Source organism: Prionailurus viverrinus, chromosome X, assembly GCF_022837055.1.
Source record: "Prionailurus viverrinus isolate Anna chromosome X, UM_Priviv_1.0, whole genome shotgun sequence".
Lineage (NCBI taxonomy): Eukaryota > Metazoa > Chordata > Mammalia > Carnivora > Felidae > Prionailurus > Prionailurus viverrinus.
This window is the reverse complement of record NC_062579.1, coordinates 7233305-7252701: the sequence shown is the minus strand read 5'-3', so window position 1 is coordinate 7252701 and position 19397 is coordinate 7233305. Positions and strand designations below refer to the sequence as shown.

The window sequence follows — 19397 nt, the reverse complement described above, 5'->3', positions numbered from 1 at the left end:
GACCGACTAAGACGGAAGTCCGTTGTCCTTGCTTCCAAACCTCAAATGTCCAAAGCTCTCGAAGGTACCACCTTGCTAGTGAACTTGAACCGTATTGCGCGCTGGTCCCCATTGTACGTAGTCGCGCGATCCACTTCCGGGAGGTGGTTCTTCATCGCAACAGCCAGCCATCCTTTGAAATAAAAGACAGCACCCTTGCTTATGAAGGCCTGACCTTTCTTATTTTCCAGCAAACTGAAGAGAAATGTGGTAACGAGGGTTTATAGTCCCTTCTTGGGGTGGGCTTAGGCAAATGCTACTTTTTTTTTTTTAATGTGTATTTATCTCTTGAGAGAGAGAGCAAGCGGGGAAGGGGCAGAGAGAGGGGACAGAGGATCCCAAGTGGGCTCTGCGCTGACGGCACAGAGCCCGACGCGGGGCTCAAACCCACGAACCGCGAGATCATGACCGGAGCTGAAGTCGGACGCTTGACCGACTGAGCCACCCCGGCGCCCCAGGCAAATGCTACTCTTGAATGAGATGCCCTCCCCAATGGCAAAGTCTGTCTCCAGCGCTTTGTACTGGGTCATTTCTTATCTACTATAAAGACCATTTGGGGGGGGGGGGGGCGGGAATACCTAGCTGGCTTAATGTGCTTACCTTGAAGCAGTGAACCGCTCTTGATGGCTGTTAAACATCCTAATGCCGTCCAAGTTCGAGCTCCCGGACAAGCCATTTACTTAAAACAGCAACGGGAGGTCAGGAGAGGTACCCCCATTACCCCGAGGCCAGCACGGCTTTAACCGAAACGTAAAGGTCTCTGAACTGAAAATGTCACCTGGCGCTGCCCCTTGGGAAGAGATTTCTGGACATCTCGAGTTGGTTTTTTTTGTTTTGTTGTTTTTTTTAATGAAGAAAAATCTTCTCAAGATGAACCATGAATTGTGGCTCTTTCTCCTTCATTTCACTTCATGGATGCTCATTTTGTCTTTTCTGTTTTTCCCTCTGTTCCTTTTCCTTCAAGTTCTTAAATGTCACCCACCGGTTCTGGAGCTTACTCTGCACCACCTGCGCTGGGGAAGGAGGCAGGTGGAAGCCGGGGAGGGTGGGAGGAGGAATGAAGTCTTTGTATTCGAAAGCTGAGGGCATTCGAGAGTGACACAAACGAAACCTGAGCGGACCCACTCGCGTGGACGTGGGTGACTTTGTACTTGTAGGGCCCCCAAACCCCCATCGCCTTTCCACAATGACCACGTTGACCCTTTTCTGAACGCAGCAACAGTGTGATTTACTGTATCTGCTTCTTCTGGTCGCCCAGGAGGTCAAAGGCTGGGAGAAAGCCATTGGCTGCTACGGCAATAGAGGTACTCGAAACCCCCCGAGGTTGAGGTTGGGGGGGGGGGGTGTCACTATTGATTCTTCGTGAAACTCGAGCTTCACTGCCGTCCTCTCTTTCGACCTCCTCAGTGGAGTGCGTGCCCCTCAGCGTCCCTGGAGCAGCCGCCTGCCTGCCCTGCCCGCCCCAGGCCAACGAGGAAGGTCTAGAATCGGGAGTTACTCCAGAACGTTTGTCGGTTGGTCGCTCTGTGCTCACCCCGAGCAAATTAAGCTACGTTCCCTCTCGGAGCCCCAGGGTGCTCAGCACAGAGCGGGGCACGACCCCGCTGGCCCTTGGCCCGTTGAGCTGTTAGGCACAGAGCATGCGAGGGGAGACGGGCACGGTAGCGCGTCTCTGCGGAGGTGCGGTGGCGATGAAGACCGAGGCGTCGTGCCGTAACCGCTGCGTTTTCTCTCCTTTGGGTCCAGGCTGCTTTGAATGCTGCATCAAGTGTCTGGGAGGAGTCCCCTACGCCTCTCTGGTGGCCACCATCCTCTGCTTCTCTGGGGTCGCCTTGTTCTGTGGCTGTGGGCACGTGGCCCTCGCGGGCACCGTGGCGATTCTCGAGCAACACTTCTCCACCAACACCAGCGACCATGCCTTGCTGAGCGAGGTGTAAGTACCCGCTTCCCCTTGGAGACGGATTTCAAGTGCAACTACCCCGTGATGGTTTCGAAAAGACCAGTGAGCTCTCCTGGCAGGAAACGGATGCTTTCCTTCAAGCTTCCTTGCAGGCAGATGGAAAAAAAGCGCATGAGAGGAGGAAAAAAGGAAAGGGCCAAGTAGGCAGTGAGCGTTTGGCCCCAGGGGCGTCCTAGGACTGCAAGGGGGACACACAGGACTCCACACACACACACACAAGCCGTGCACGTGGTGGGGCTGTGGCAAGGTGGTCACGCCAGAGACCGTCTCCCTAGCTCCTAAGTAGCGATGCCGTCCGGGGTCCTTGCGGGAAAGGACCGTCCCCGAGTGCGAGGGACCCTGTTGACTTGCCCCAACTCTCAGCGTGCAGGGGCAGTGTTCTTCCTCCTCCAGGACAACGAATCCCAGAGCATCCTCTGATGCAGAAAAGGGGACGTTTCAGGGCCTTAGCCCCAAGTCTCTGGCTGCCCATTCTGGAATTTTCAGTGGAGGCCCAGCAGCCCCCTGCAGAGACTCTCCTTTTCTCCATTTCCTTCAGTGCGGTCTTGCTCTTTCCTTGACTGCCAAAGTCTCACCGCACATTTAGGCGTCTTGTGACCATAAGCAGCTTCTCTCCCAGCTGCAAAAGGCAGGCGGTTTTATTGAACAATAATGGAATGATGTTGGAAGAGTCCTTCCAGTGATGTGGGAATTTTCTTCTTTGTCTTTTGTTTTGTTCCGTGTTCGCAAATGACATCCACAGGAATGTGTGGGGGTGGGGGAGGTGGCAAGGACCCCCAGCCAGGACAAGGCGCTCCCTGAGTGTCAGCTGTGTGCAAGGAAGTCCAAGAAATACCTACCAAAACTGATCCTGAGAGCCGTACACCGATCTAACTAGCTAGTGATCCCAGTCGATGGCTCTTAAAGTCCCAAGAAGCACTAGGCCTGGTGGGGAGGTGTTTTGCTATGGCGGAAAGAACGTGCGGTCCTTAGAGCAGAGTTCAGAGACTGGCTCTGCCCCTCCCTGCGTGTCCTTGGAGGAGTCACTTAACCTCGCGGTCGATGCCTGTGTGTCCTTACGCGCCCAATGAGGATTCTGATCCTCACGGCACAGGACTTGGGGCATATTAAAAGATGACAGCTGGGCCTCTGCCCTTGACCAGGCAGACTTCTCCCTTGCCTGGAGAGGTTGTCCATCTGACCCTTGGGCCCACCTTGGGAGAGAGGCCCAGGTTGCTGTGGCGCGGGCAGGGAGGCCGGCCTCGAATGCCGCATGAGCCCACGGCAGCCGTCGCTGGGATGGGAGGGGTCACGGGACCTGACCACCGTCGTGGTCGCCCTCCGGTGGCACAAACATCTTGCCCTCGCCCCGTGGTCCACTTCCCTTTTCTGGATCTCGCCTTCCTTTCCGCAGAATACAACTGGTGCAGTATGTCATCTACGGGATCGCGTCCTTCTTCTTCTTGTATGGGATCATTCTGCTGGCAGAAGGCTTCTACACCACCAGCGCCGTGAAGGAGCTGCACGGCGAATTTAAGACAACCGCCTGCGGCCGGTGCATCAGTGGGATGGTGAGTACGAGCCTCTGGTTATGTGACCCACAAGCAGGGCCACGCCCCTGTGCCTCCCTTTGTATTTGGTCAAAGCTATGAGCCGATGGCGGGTGGACGGAGCGTCCGCGACGCGGATGTTGTTCGTACATCCTAGAGTTGCAGAGATGGAACAATTTCCAACATCTCATTCTTGCTGATGATTAACGCCTGCTGCCGCAGCACCAAGCATTTCCCTTATGAATATACAGGCCGTCAGGGCCCTGATGGTTTTTTCAGATAGAAAGTTCTCACTGTGAAAGGAGGGAACTGCCATGTTGTCTCCGCGCCCCCTTGCGTTTGTCTTGGAACACGGACTGTGGCCCTAAAGACCGTGTGCCGGGATCAACTGTCGCGATTCCTTGGAAGTCCCAGGCACTGCTCCTCCCAAGCACCTGGCGGGGTATTTGCTAGTCACAGGCTCTTGTCCTCAAGAAGCTCGCAGCAAACGCCAGCCCGTGGGGCCAATCTGGCCTGCCATCTGTTTTCGTGCAGCCCACGAGCTAAGAATGGCTATGTGTCCTTAACTTGGTGGGGAAAATTATCCATGGAAATGTCAGATTCACGTTTTGGTGAGCGTCGTATGATGGGCACCCGGCCACATCCACGCCGTTGGTGGCTGCTTTCACGCTCTCCCGGCAGAGCTCAAGAGTTGAGACCGAGCCGGTATGTGGCCCTCGGGGCCTAAACTGTCCCCCGTCCGGCCTCTTGCCGGCGTTTGCCGGCCTCTGGTCTGGAGGAGGACAGAGCTTAAGAGCTCGTTAAAAGACAGGCTGACAAAGGGCCGCGTCACCAAAGGAAACTCAGTGGTGGGCAGAGAGGCTGGGAAGGAAGAGGCACGTATGGAGTCGGATGTGGGGCACGTTGAGTTCGTAAATGGTGCGTTCACATCAAGCATCTCCCTGGAGTCTGGGTGCTGACGGAACTTTCTGGTCTCGCTGAAGAAAGGATGTACGGTCTGGCTTCAAATGCCAGGGGGGGCCCAGCAGTCAGAAAAACCCTCCTTCCTCCTCGGAGGACCACAGCTTGTAGCGTATTTCCCCGTGAGCAGGTGTGTGCCCCGTGGCACGGTGCGGAGGCCCCGTCTTACCCTGGGTGGCCATGGCCACTGCTCATCCCAGGAGCGACCTTGGTCCTAAGGAAACTACTGAGATGCACCGTCCCTGCTGCTTCCCTGTCTGGCCCTTGGTTCCTGGCAAGTTTCAGAGTCCTTTGCCAAACAGGCCGGGGACAGAAATCCAGACAGGAGCACAAGGCAGTGGGGCATCGATGCTGCCCGCACAGTAAGGGGGGGAGGGGGGGGTGCTCTGTGGCCAGCTCAGGTGGGGGGATTGGGAACCAGCAGGGGCAGGGCCGAGGCCCAGAAAAGAGCGGGGTGCTCCTGGGAGCCAGGAGTGTGCCCCTGCCGGACCAGAAGGGTCTAGTGAAGAAGGAAGGAAACGACAGCTGCAGGGGGACGGGACAGACCAGATCGCAAAGGCCCGGAGTGCCTGGCTACGAACAAAGGTGACAAAGAGGGGCGGGGAATGGGAGGCTCCCACTCAGGAAGGAGAGCACGGAGGATGGCAGGGAGGGAGAGCGAGAGGCCAGTGTGAGGCTGTGACGAGCGGCAGGGATCCCAGCTAGGCTCCGGGGACGGGGGACACCTTCGGAGTGGGGGCAAGCCAAACGCTAGGGTTGGTGTGTGGGACTAAGCGTGACAGGAGGGAATGAGCGCCAGGTCTCTGGCCTGGCGGCCCGTCGAGGAGGCTGCTTGTTCTTTCGGTGTCAGACCGTTGCTGGTGTCCACGGGCAGTCACCTAGTGTGTCACCGAGGAACTTGGGCTGGGGTTTCTGGGAACACTGGGGCCGACGCTGACAGACTTGTGGCAGGCACGGACAAGGTGACACCGAGGTTTTAGGGGAAAAGATCCCTGGGGCACAGCCCGGTCTACCGGGAAGACCCAAGCAAAGGAGGCACCACCACCAGGGAAGTAAGGAATGTCATGGGGCCCAAGGAGAGCACCGCCCCCCCCCCCCCCCCCCCCCCCCCGCCAAGGGTGCAGCTTGTTAAAACCTCAGGTCCAACCTCCGAGTCACTTTCGCTATGCTCCTGTGCTCGGGGCCCACAGCCTATGGCAAGTGGCACCTGCGGCTGGCATCTCTTACCCGGTGAGCTGTGGAAGTTTCTGAGGCAGCCCCTCTGGTTCTGCCCCCGCCGGTGCTGCATCAGGGGCCCGGCCGGTCCCTAATTCCTGCAGCACGACTGAGACCGGGCCATCACTGTCACAGTCTCAGGGCAGGGCTGCCAGAGGCGATACCAGTGTGGACACCGGTCCTGCGGGAGTCCGAGCCCTGTCTGTGCCCCTTTACTCTTTCCGAAGTCGGATGCTTAAGTGACTGAGCCACCCGGGTGCCCCTCAGGGTGGCTGTTTCACGTTAGGTTCACAGAACAAGGGCCTAAATGAGTTGTGGGGGGTTTATTTTTTTGAGAGAGCACAGAGCAGGAGGCCGAGGGGCGGAGGGGGAGAGGGGGAGAATCCCAAGCAGGCTCCACTCTCAGTGCAGAGCCCGATGGGCTCACTGTCACAACCCTGGGATCGTGACCTGAGCCACACTCAAGAGGAGGTTGCTCAACTGACTGAACCACACGGGTGCCCTGAGAGTAAATGGATTTACAACTTACGGGGAAGTTCTATCTCAGTAAACCTGTTATTTAAAAATAGTAATAGTAGGTGAGTGCTATAGAAGTCAGGGGAATGGTTACTTTGGGGAAGGAAGTGCTTTTTCCTCTAGGCTCCTGACCATCTTTTTTCTAAAATCAACAGAAAAGTGGGGGACTTTGGTCAGCTGCCCCCTCACTTATATCCCTCAAGTTTCAGAAATAAAGGGGTGCAGTCTCTGCCGGGACCTAGGGCACATCTGGCTGATGGACACGTTGGGGACTGAGTGCTCCCGAAGTCCTTACATGGGGTGGCCCGTGGGCTCAAACGCCTTGCCAGCCTAGCGAAGACCAAGACCTCGGCCAGGGTCAACAGGCTGGAATCCCTGAAAGAGCTCAGATGATGGTTAGCACTCAAGTATAAGTTTATTGAGGTATGTACCTTTTCCAGGCATCATGCTGTTGCACACTCCGCAGGCTACAGTGTGACTTTTATATGCGCTGGGGAGCCAGAAAATTAATTTGACTCGCTTGATTGTGATGTTTGCTGGATGGTGGTGGTCGGGAGTGTAACCACAGGACCGCGGGGGTCTGACTGTACAGTCAAGCAGATCGTGGAACGGCCCTGCCTTGGGGCATGTCAAGAAGTCGGCGGTGACGGGGAGGCCTGATGACAGCTGGAGCCCACATGGCGGGTCAGGTGCAAAAGCTCAATGTGCTCCACCCACCTGGAAGCCGGGGCCTGCAAAGCTGCCCTTGGTTCCCTAGAAGGCCTGGGGCACTGAGAAAGCGACTCTGCCTGCTTCAGGCCGCCATGACGGGAACGGGCCGCGAGGGGGCGCTGGCCCCCGGGCCCTGGCCTACCTTTTGGAGTCCAGACCACAGCTGAAAGGTTAACCAAGCCGGGAACCCCCAGCCCTTTTACAAGTCTCTGTGGTGTTACTAGAAAGAAAGTATTCTTGGGAAGGGTAAGAAAAGGAAGCCTAGTCGGGAGTAGCCCATCCGGGAGCACTGAAACTGCTGAAATCGGCTTCTTTGGATCTCTTTAGAAATGCAAATGTTCCTGACGGCAGAAACGGCCTTGAATAAGAGTGACTTATTTCTGCAGTTTCAGGGGTTTGGGACCAGCAGGAGCTGGCCCCCCCAGGCTGATCGGGGCTCAGCCACCTCTGTTCCTGCAGAGGGAAGCTTTGGGTCTTCAGCATCGGCTTAAAAAAATAAAAGCCAAATTAGAATTCTAAACCGTTGCCTACGAGCTCCGTGGGTGCGCATTCTGAAAATATGAATACCGGGACATGACATTTTTGGAACAGCCTCTCCAAGTTCTCTGAAAACTGGTAGTCAAGGCAGGTTAGGAAGGAAAGTAGAGGGAAATGAGAATTTTATCTTCTGTGCATGAAGTTTGTGCTCAAGGCTATTTTAAAGGTTCAAACACTTCACGCTTTTAGTGAAATCGCAGGATCTTGAACCTAGCAGCTTCCTTTTGAGAAAGGGCTTCCTGTAGCTGTAGCACTGGTGAGTGACTGCCCATATGTTGTGTGAAATAAAGGCAGTCTTTGAGAAACTGATAGCTTAGAATTCAGGGGCCTGCCCAAGCCTCCACTGCTCTCCCATGGTAAGTGTGGAACCGATACTTAGGGATGGCCTCGTACCTGGTGCTCGGATTGGCTCTGGAATCTCGGACAAGGGAGATCACCTCCGGGCGTCTCCTGTCCTCGTTAGGGAAGCCAGGGCCCTGAACAGTCGCGGTGGTGGTGGCTTTGGGCAGTAACATTCTCCGTCCTCTAGCTCTGGAGAGCGTGCCCACCCTGCCCCAGCCCTCCTCCTCCCCCCCCCCCCCCCCCCCACTTTGCCTTGTCGTTCCGGGGGCCCAGGCGGTGCCGGGAATGCATCCCACAGGTCCGGTATCCGGCCCCAACTCCGTGAGCATTCCTCCCGGGGCCTGCACGCTGCCCGGGTCACTGATGATTCTTTCTCCTTCTCCTCGGTTCAGTTCGTTTTCCTCACCTACGTGCTGGGAGTGGCCTGGCTCGGCGTGTTTGGTTTCTCTGCGGTGCCCGTGTTTATGTTCTACAACATATGGTCAACTTGCGAAGTCATCAGGTCCCCCCAGACCAACGGCACAGCCGGCGTGGAGCAGATCTGCGTGGATATCCGGCAATACGGTACTTCCTTCTAACGCCCAAGACGACCCTTTCTCCTCTTGGGCCTAGGCCTGGACCTTAATTTTATAGGGCCGTCTTTTTAATCATCGTGATCGGTTTCATTTACTCTTCTCCTCGTATAACCTGTGCTCTGTTTTCTGGAGGGAAACCTCACTTAGGCTCTTAGTTGTAGTTCAAATTTTGGTTATGTGGCGACAGAACCTTTTCCAACTGCTTTATAAAGGAGCTGTGTGTTATGATCAGAAAACACTCCTGGATCTCAAAAGGCTACAGACTTGTTTTTCAAGTTGTTTCCCGTTTTGTACCGCTCCCCTTTCCATCCAAAATATTGCATAGACACTGCAGTCCAGTTAATTGCTGTGGCCCACTCTTCAGATCCGGTCTTCTAAAGACGACTAACCTTGATCTGTACTGGAAAACAACATAAAATCCAGACGTACTTTAAAGTCACCAGACTGAACTCTGTCAAAGCCGGTGGTTGGAAACCCCTTGAAGCCTATTTTCTAATGAATGGGATCCTCCCAGCAGGCAGCTAAGGCTGGGTCATTTTGCCAAGCCCCAGAAGGCGCCCTTGCCCCTCCTGTCAATGAAATTGAGAGGCGGCCTCCTAAGTAAGGAGTTTAATTAGTGCTTCTTAGCCGAGATGGTAGGAAATCCTGTTCTTGGCAGAAACCGCGAGATGGGGGGGGGGGGGGGGGGGGGGGCGGGGAGAAAGAACTTTTCATTAAAACTGCAGTGAAGATTGCCGGGGAGAGAGGACCATTTCATTTGTGCTGCTTGTTTTTCCCATGGGGCCGGGCTTCAACATCTTTCCTTCCAACATAACCAGAAGCTTGCCCAGCACTGCCCACTGCACTACTCTTTTTTCACAAAGACCAAGGTTCCCCCACACTGGTCCTGCTGAGGGTTTGAAAACAGAGTGTAAAGAGGATTTGTAAATAGAGGTCTATCATTGCCTTAGTAAATACTTTCCCTAAAACTTTTTGGCCCTCAGTGATATTTTCAGTGTTCTGTATATGAAAGCACTGTGGAGACTTGTCTTTTCCCCTTCCCCTGAAGTATGAAGACTGATTCGTGGCCCATGGCAAGAAGGGAAGAAATCAGCAACTTTTTCAAAAATCCTTCCTTCCTTCCTGGGAGAAGAAGAGTAACGTTCCTATTTAAAAGCATGTGCTTACTACGTGACAGCGAACAGAACAGTAACCCAAGGGGCCGTGTCATGGCAGGGAAGGGTCAAGGTTATAGTGAGAGGCACACAGTAATTGGTGTAGACTCCACGGGGTGTCCCTTTCTTAAATTTCCAATTGGATTTTTAATACCACTGTAAAATGCAATTGTAAAAGACCTACAAAATCCAAATTACATAACAAATAACTGCCTTGAAACTCGGTGTACCGACTCTCCATTTCGGGACTTCAGTAACAAGTCCACGGACCAGGAAATGCTTCACAAGGGTGGCTGTCCTCCAGCTGTTTAACTAGAGTTCATCCATGGGTACTAGGGCAAACAGCTTTGGAAATCAGGTTTTACAGATACCGGTGCAACTAAACAAAGCATAATTTGGAGGGAAAACCAATTCAGGCCTACTTGACTTTGCTCTGGTCCTCCTGTCCAAGGAGGACTTGCTATTGATTCTAAAAAGCCTGGTCTGCCGAGGGCAGACAGGGCAAGTGTCGATGAAGAACAGAGTGGATGATTGATTACCTTCTAACTGGAACCCAAGTGGTGAGGACCATCGAGAGCCCGGGGCACTGCCGTGTGTGCTGATAATGACGAACGTTGTGTTGGGATTCACTTCACAGGTATCATCCCTTGGAATGCTTTCCCAGGAAAAATCTGTGGCTCTGCCCTGGAGAACATCTGCAACACCAATGAGGTAAACCCTTCCCCGGCAGGGGGCCTAGAGCAGTCACCTGGCAAAGCAGGCTGAGGAAAGGGCTCTTGGCCCTAGATAAAGCAAGAGCCAGTGCAAATGCTAGGAAGGAGAGCTTTTTGTAGACGGCCTTGTACGTAATCACCAGCACTCGGCCATTTGTGACCTAGAAAACGGTAAGGATCCTCACCTAGCGGGCTGGACCGTGGGAAATGGACCGAGAGCTCTCTCTTTGGGCAAGAATTTGAATCCTGCACATCTGGAAATACATGCCACAGCCTTCTTTCACCTTCACTTGGCTTTTCAGAGTAGGACATTTATCACAGAACAAATGCAAATTAATTTCCACCGAAAAGATTCCCTTGAACGTGTATCTAAGCCCAATTTCTATCAATCTAGTCACAGTTCATCTCTCGTTCAGCCTTAACTGGCAGTAAATAAATTCTAACCCGCTTTGGTTTAAAAGCAGACCTCAGAATATTCTTCAGGCATCGGTTTATAACTGTCTATAAAAGAACATTCTTAAATGCACGAGTGGGAGCTTGCATATTTAAGAGACTCCTGGCATCGGCCCCTGCCTCCATCGTTAGCCAGTATGTAAGGTCCATACTGGCTCCGAGCAGGGGTTCTTAAACATGGCTCCACGGGGCAGTCCCGGAGGGCAATTCCACTCCCGGTGGAGGCCCAGCTACTGAGGTTAGACTAGTGGAGGGCACGGCCTGCGCAGCAGTTTCTGAAGCTTCCCGCGTGGTGGCGCGGCCGGGCTATGACCCAGACCCGTGCACGCTGGCACGGAGTCTGGCCGCCGCCCATCGAGGAGAACGAACAGGCAGAGGCCCCGTCCTTCCACATACAGTGCTCACACGGTGCCCTGTTCTTTTCTAGTTCTACGTGTCCTATCACCTGTTCATTGTGGCCTGCGCCGGAGCCGGTGCCACCGTCATCGCCCTGGTGAGTATCGGGCCCCCGGCTGGCCTAGTCTAGCTCCTGGCTTTCCCTTCTGGCAGACAACTCGGGGACGCAGCACTGCTGGAGGGTAGTGGAATTTGGATTCTGTGGGGACAAGACACCTGGGCTGGCCTAGCGCGTGCTTGCACGTGAGGCATTTACTGATTTCTTTGCCAGGAAAGGTTAACTTCCAACCGGAAATGCGTATACATACACATAGATGCACGTACTGATGTTCTTGTCAAGTCTCCTTAAACACTGAGCCCCTGTTCTGCGGGGAGACCGGGGGTTCGCTTTCGGCCAGCTGATGAACACGTGACCTTGTTTTAGGAGTTTCTGTTTAAAGACAGTTATTTGGTATATACTGATTATCACTGAACCACAGTACCACTCCTCCCTGACCGAAGCTCGGGTGGCACCTCGGGGCCCTCTTGCTGGCTCGAGACTTTCTAGAACACTTCATTCGGCACGGCGGTTAGCAAACAGGTGCACAGCAAAATCACAAAAAGCCAAAAAAAAAACCCAAAAAAACCCGGCAGGAACTCGCCCGCAGAAAGGACACTCGTGTACGGTCCGAACCAGGAAAGCACGCAGCGTGGTGCCTCGGTCGACGACAGTCGGGAGACCCCGTCGTCACCCCGGTGCGGCCTGCCCACCGGTGCCTGTGAAAGTGCCCCGAGCAGTGATTTGGGGGGTTACAGAGTCACTTTAGCATGGGAGGAGAGTTGCAGATAGGGACCCTGCAAATCTTGTGGGGGCGCAAGCCTACTGCATGTTTGCGTGTACGTGCGCACATCCGGGTGTAATGCGCGAGGGCCTGCTTTGTGATTTCAAGAAATCTAAGATGCGGGGAGCAGGAAGGAAATGTCACGTGCTCTTTGGAGCCCCTGAAACCTCAGAAGGGCCTGTTAAAATCACGCTGGCCACCTGTTCTCTTGCAGAGGCACAGGCACAAAGAGGACTAAGTGGCGTGGAGGAGGCAGGGTGGGGGGAGATGAGGGGAAACAGGGCCTTTAGCTTCCAGCGGCAGGCTGCGGACCCAGCCAAGTCTTCCTAATAAAGGTACTGAGGGCGGAGGTGAGGACCTGTGGTGCGTACAAGAAGGGGGGGGGGGTGGCATGCAGGAAAAGCTGTGTGGTGACAAATGGGGGACAAAGAAAGCCCCGGGGCCTGAGCGGGCACCGGCCCTGACCACCTGTATCTCACTGTCCTGTTTGTTCTCTCCCACCAGCTGATCTACATGATGGCTACTACATATAACTATGCTGTTTTGAAGTTTAAGAGTCGGGAAGACTGCTGCACTAAATTCTAAATTGCCTAAGTCCAACAAGGAGCTTTAGACAGCTCTGCGCGGTAGCCTGAAAGATCACTGACCCCCCCCCACCTCCCCCCCCCAGATGAAAGCAGAGTCAGATGCTACCGTTTTGCTACAGTCATTTGTACATAGCTTTAGTCGACTCACTTTGCCTTGTAGATTAATAACATGCCTCACCCTAAGTGAATTACAAAACCATGAGATCTGGCTTATTTCCACGGTGTGAAAAGGATTCAGTGATTTACTGGCATTGGGTGAGCATCCGGTAAAAAAAAAGAATTGACCTTTGAGGGGTATCTCTAAGTGAAGTATTAACACTCTGTAATACCTGCATTTTCCGTTATTTTTGCTTGCTTGATAACCAACAGGAGTGCTCCACAGGAGATGGAAGACAGATCCGTTCTGATCTGCGTTTTGTTGTGTTAGACTCTGGAAAAAAAAAAAAAAAAAAGGACCTATTGTAAAGTTGATTACAAAATTTTTTGCTGATTCCCCGGTTCACTGCCCCATACGTGCCCCTCAAGTAAGTCAGCTAGAGGTTTCTACCGGGGGGGGGGGGGGGGGGAGGGTTCTTTCCGCACACCACAGCCCTCCCTTGCAGAGGCACAGGATGGGTAACCTTGCCCCTGTGTTTTGGCGAGCAGTGACCGACTCCTCGTAGCCCGCTCTCAACCCGCACGTAAGATTTTAACGGCAAGAGCAATCGTGCCTGCCGTCGGAAAGCCTCCGCTACGTTGAACAGGAGAGAGGAGGAACTCGAGGTGTAGATTTTGCAGGGAAGACCAGGAAACTAGGTGGGAAAGAAGTGTTTGCTACATGAAGTGTCAAGGATGAGGATTCTTCCATTCTGTGACAGGCAGGAAGGGCCGTGACCCAACGGAAAAGGTAGCTTCCCGGCTCAAAACGTGTTAACACGGACCGCATGCTTGTTTGCGTCTAGTTCCTAATTCTATTGGTTTTGACATTCGCGTAAGTTTTCCGTGTTACGTGTGTAGTTTCGCATCTACTCAAAATACACATCGTTCACTTTTAGGCCTCTGGGGAACTGGTTTTTAGCCACCGCCAAGCTAGAACCTTGCACTACACTTATTTCCAACTCCGCACATGCCGTGTTTCTGAACGTCTGCGCGAGTTTTTAAAATGACTCCCCCCCCCTCCCCCCCACGGTCCCACCACCACACACACACACCCCTCCTGCTTCCTGTTTGCTTTTTCTTAACAGCAACTTGGGCCATGTTTTCCAGTTCATCACGTTGGTATACTAACTCTCCTTCCGCCTCTTACTCGTAAGCGTCCTCGTGGAGCTCGCTGCCGGGCTCCGCCGGCTCTGCTCGCACAACGAGTATTAATGCAGAATAACCCTCTCCCTTTTTACAGTCGGGAGCGTCTAACCTGCCTCGCAGCTCGCTTTGCCTTCTGCCATGCTCACTAGCCATCATGCGCACCCTTCTCTTCCAGATCCACTTCCTCATGATACTGTCTTCTAACTGGGCTTACTTAAAGGACGCCAGCAAAATGCAGGCTTGCCAGGATATCAAAGCAAAGGAAGAGCAGGAGCTGCAGGATATCCAGTCTCGGTCCAAAGAACAACTCAATTCTTACACATAAACGTTTGCCAGAGCGTTACCGCCGCCGAAGTGACCGTTCTGACAAATCCACAGACAGCTGCTCTGCCGTCCAGATGTGTCCCCCGCCCCCCCCTTACCCCCCACCAAACTAATGTAGAGGTACAAACACTTCACTGTCTGTCTCGAGCTGCTGGGAGGGATTTCTAGGAACACCTGCCAGGAGGCCAGTCTTTTTCTTTAGCGCAGATACCGGAGGCTTCACGTTAGCCATTTTAAAAGGCAACACTTGGACAAAACGATGGTTCAGCTTTCTGAGCTAGGTGGCCTGTTCCCACTTAGCCGTAGAGCAAGCCTCCCTCGCGAGAGAGGCCACGGGCGTGTGGCATACTGCTGGAGCGGGACCGCCGATGGGCCGGCCCGAAGCAGTGTGACCGTAAATTCACGTGTGCCCTCTGTCCGCGGGGTTTACCTGGGTAGGGAATAGAGTACCATTTCCGACAGCTGACATTTATTAAATTTGGGTTCCGAGATCATGTGAGTCTTAATGATTGAACTCTTTGTTTCAATTAGCTGCCGTCCCTACCCTTTAAGTCCAGGACCCGTTCCTCTCCCGATCCAGTCGGAAATCTATTTTTCAAGAACGCTGATAACTCTAATTCGGCTACACCTACCCTTGAGGAAGCTGGATTGTGGCCCATCGACAAGCTTTCCAAAGTCAATTCTATAATAGCTTTCCTCTAATCCAACGGCCCAGGTGGCGTCGTCGGTCCTGGGGAATAAATGTCAGCTCTGCCTTAATGAGTATCTGTTTTCAATTTCTAAGAACTTAATTTTACAACAGGAGACCCCCAAATCCCTCATGGCCCTTGGTTCCACAACTGTTTTTCTGAATTAAGAAGTGTTACCTTATTAAAATGACCACCGTTCTGAACCATTTTTACGTGGTCTCAATAGCAAGTTTACAGTTTCATACCAACTATCTAAAACCGAATTACAAATAGACCACAGACCTCCTACTTTTCTAGACTTGAATACTTCAGTAGTTTAAATTAGGGTTGGTATTTAGTTCCTTTTTTAAATCTAAATCATTCCTGGAATAATAAAAGTTTGATGTTCAGCAAAAAAAAAAAAAAAAAAAAAAGAAAAAAAAATCCACCTTGAGTTTAAGCCATTTTCAAAAGAAACTTGCCTTCTAAATCATTCTGTTCCAGAACATTAAGTGATTAGAGGTATTGGGTATTAGTGATGGTAAACTTTGTGTTGCTCTTTATGAAATGATACATATAACCGTTGGGTGCATCCGTGCTTTTAAAAGGGGCTGCATAATATAGGATTAACTCTGTATATTCATGTTAAGAATTAACTTGTGGTTTGGCTGTTTCCTGGATTTTAAAACATACACGTGTGCAGAAATGTCTTAAGATGAAAGGAAGCATACCTTTGTCAAGATGCTATTAAAATTGAACATCAAGGATAAGATTTCATTTGGATTCTTTTTGTTGTTGTTGTTAATGCCTAAAAATGCCTATTTGGATCTTGACTTTTTTTTTTTTTCTTTAATTGGGAGAAGCTCTCTTCTGTGTAGAACAGTTGTTCCAGAATAGCTAGTTTTGTTTTCCTGTTGCATGACAGACTTCAATATTTTTTTTTCCAGCAGTGGAGGTGCTGTTAGAGTCCAGTGTTCTAGAAGAGGCAGTGTCTACAGCCTAATTTTACTTTTCTAATTCTGGTAGCCATTACCAAGAATTTTTGAAAGTTTTGTTTAAGTAGTCTAATATTTTTTATGTAAAGAGCATTAAATTTTGCTATGTATAAATTTTTGTAACCTAACAGTGAATCAATATTTTCTATCAGTGCCAAGGGCTTCCTGTAGTTCTATTCAAGTGTTACAATAAATATTTGTAGATAATAGTCAATACTTGTGTATGCTTATTTTAAATATCTATTTAGGTGGAAATAGTTGTGGATGTACTAAGAGTAATGCAATAAAAGTATAGCTTCACTCACTTGCCTTTTTACCATACATAAAATACTATCTTTCTGTGTCTGCAGTACGGTGTCATTTTTAAACAGTACGCATCATCATTTCACATGTGTATGGACATCACATTTCTATGAAAATGCTACCGACAGCTCTAGAGTTCTGTGAAGTACGGACACTTCAACAAACGAAAGCAATTATAGGTACGGGGTTAACACGAAGCTCAGGTTTGGGGAAAGTAAGAACAAGGACCATCCTTCCTAAGGGTCTGGGCACCCGTGGCTCCTGTACAAACCCAAAGTGTCAAAGTCTACTGAAAGAAGATGTATGCGGGAATGGTAAAAGATCTCGATCCAGCAGGTACTCTCTAAGCAGAGTCAAATGAAAACCCCAAGTAACAAACTAAGCTCTGCTGCTGGAAACTACTTCCCTGTTGGCACGAGTCTGCATTTGGATTTTCTTCACCTGACCTTTTTGAGCATCAGCTCTTGTCCCCTACTGAGACCTTGCCTTTCTAAATGAGGTGCCACCTCAGGATCATCACCCTTTCCTAGGCTCGGCAGGAGAACCATCAGGAGCCCAATGAGGGTGCTCTTTGCCACACGCCCTAATACCTCCTGTTTCTGTGGCATTTTGTGCGATTGTTATAGGAGTCCCCTGAACAATTAGCTAAGTATAAATCCTGTCTAGATAAGATCACATGCAATCTTTTAGTTAATGACAGTAATCCTACCACGAAGTATTGGAACCTCTAGAAGGCAGAGGAGCCATTTTTCATTTCTCTCGTTTTACCTTGTGAACTTGACTTTTTAAGAAATGAAAATAAAGCCACGAGCCCATTAAAGAATGATAACTGGGGTGCCTTTAGCGTCCCACTCGGTTTTGCCTCAGCTCCTGCTCTCACAGTTCATGAGTGAAGTCAGGTTTGGCAAAGTCCTTTTCCCCAACCGTGTCCTAGCCTTCCTCACTGTTTTGATAGGTGAACTTCACCTACCTGGGGAAAATGTGAACAGAGATGCATTCAGAGGTCCTTGTCCAGGGGGGGGAGCAGGAAAGCCTACAGGGGAGTTCCCACATCGCACGGCATGCATCCAAAGCCATCTGAAAAGATGCGTTTCCTCTTTTGGGGCGTCTGGGTGGCTCAGTCGGTTAAGCGTCCAACATCAGCTCAGGTCATGACCTCACGGTTGGTGGGTTCGAGCCCTGTGTCGGGCTCTGTGCGGACAGCTCAGAGCCTGGAGCCTGCTTCGGATTCTGTCTGTCCCTCTTTCTGCCCTTCCCCTGCTCACGCTCTCTCAGAAAATAAGTGTTAAAAATGACCTTAAAGTGACTTACCTGAGTGTTCAAATTAAGTTCCATCGATGCTTGGAGAGGTCCAAACAACACACAAACTGAAAATTTCAACAAAGAGAACATATTAAAAAGTATCAAATCACACTGAACACGATAACTGAAAAATTCAGTACAGGGGTTCAACAGCAGACTAGATCAAACAGAAGAAAGAATCAACCAACTTGGAAGAGAGGCCAGTATAATTCCTCCTGTCAGAGAGCCAGGAAGCCTGAAGGGTTCCAAAAAATATCAATCTAAAGAAATGCACTCCGAGTCATATTACAATTGAAGTGTCAAAATTAAAAGACAGAGTCTTAAAGCAGAAAAAGAAAACCTTGTAACGTACAGGGAAACCCCATAAGACTAGCAGTGGGGTTTTCAGCAGAAATGTCACAGGCCAGAAGGGAGAGGCATGATACATTCAAATTGGTGAAGAAAAAAATAACTACCAAGAACACTATACCTGCAATGTTGTCCTTCTGAACTGAAGGAGACACCAAGAGAGTACCAGACAAGCAAGGGTTCAAGGAGTTCAGCACCACTAGACCAGCCTTCCATGATAAAGGGAGTTCCTCAGGCTGAAATGAAAACAGGCTAATTAGCAACAGGAAAACCTATCAAACTATAAAACTCATCGGTAAAGGTAAACATACAGTTAAATTCAGAATACTCTAATGTATGAGGTTGGGTAAATCACAACTCTAGGATGAATATTAAGAGACAAAAGTATTAAGAATAACTATATGATAATTTGCTAATGAGTATTAAGAACCCAAAATGGGGGACGGGGCACCCGGCTTGCTCAGTCAGTAGAACATCTCTTGACCTCACGATTGTGAATTTGAGTCCCATATTGGACGTGGAGGCTACTTTAAAAAAAAATGGCTGGGGGAGAGTATAAATGCAGAGCATTGGTCTATGTTCAGAGTTGTTAGGAGCTTAAAAAGACTGTTAAACATACATTTTATGTAAGCTCCTTGGTAACCACAAAGCAAAAACCTGTAGTAGATACACAGAAGATGAATCTTAAGCATACCACTACTCAAAATCATCAGGGGCGCCTGCGTGGCTCAGGCGGTTGGACATCTGACTTTGGCTCAGGTCATGATCTCACCATTTGTGAGGTTGTGCCCCATGCCGGGCACTGTGCTGACAGCTCAGAGCCTGGAGCCTGCTTTGGGTTCTGTGTCTCCCTCTCTCTCTCTGCCTCTCCCCTGCTCATGCTCTGTGTCTCTTTCTCACTGAGAAATAAACATTTTAAAAATATAAACAGAAAACCACAAAAACGGTGATGGGAATTTCATACCTATCAATAATTAAATGTAAATGGACTCAATTCTCCAATCAAGACAGAGTGGTCGAACGGACAAAAAAGCAAAAGCCATAGATATGCGGCCTACTTAACACTTTAGCTTTAAGGACACATTCCTGCAAAAGTGCAGGAATGGAAAAAGGTATTCTATGCAAATAGCCCAAAGCACGGGTAGCTGTACACGTATCAAAGTACACTGTAAGCCAAAAACTGTCACAGGAGACAACTTCGTCATGTAATCGTTAAAAGGTAAATTGATCCCAAAATAGAGCATTTGTAAACATTGATACATTCAACATCAGAGCACATAAACGTATCAAGCAAACATTAACAGAGCTCCAGGGAGAACTAGGCAGCGATACGGTCACAGCGGGGGACCTCAGTGCCCCGCTTTCAACAACGGAGAGATCATCCAGACAGAAAAGCAGTCAGGAGACACTGGACTTCTACAACACGCTGGACCAGATGGACTTCACAGACATTGACAGAACATTCCATCTGTTCATCTTAAAAATAAAACAGCAAGTTATTTTACCAGCAAAATTAGTTTGTTCAGGAATAGCAGAAGAATTGCGATTTGGCACACCCAAACTACTGCGAACCATAGGCAGAGTCTGAAAAACAAAGGAGAGGAACATTACAGAGGGAAAAGGAGGTAGCGAGGAGGGGCCGCTTTGAGCCACAGTCTCTTGGGG

General features: G+C 50.7%; 1 protein-coding gene across 3 annotated transcripts in view; it reads left to right on the top strand.

Annotated features, from left to right (window-relative positions):
• GPM6B (glycoprotein M6B) overlaps window positions 1–15988 on the top strand; it is a 146132-nt gene extending 130144 nt beyond the window's left edge. For 2 of the 3 annotated variants that reach the window (XM_047843383.1, XM_047843382.1), the window contains exons 2-7: window positions 1786–1972; window positions 3393–3549; window positions 8202–8373; window positions 10176–10249; window positions 11132–11197; window positions 13968–15988. In XM_047843383.1, coding sequence (XP_047699339.1) covers window positions 1786–1972; window positions 3393–3549; window positions 8202–8373; window positions 10176–10249; window positions 11132–11197; window positions 13968–14117 — 806 coding nt within the window. In that variant the 3' untranslated portion in view covers window positions 14118–15988. Of the gene's footprint in view, window positions 1–1785; window positions 1973–3392; window positions 3550–8201; window positions 8374–10175; window positions 10250–11131; window positions 11198–12425; window positions 12844–13967 lie in introns of those variants that run through there. The other variant, XM_047843384.1, reaches the window with a different exon arrangement.
• Window positions 15989–19397: the final 3409 nt, after the last annotated feature.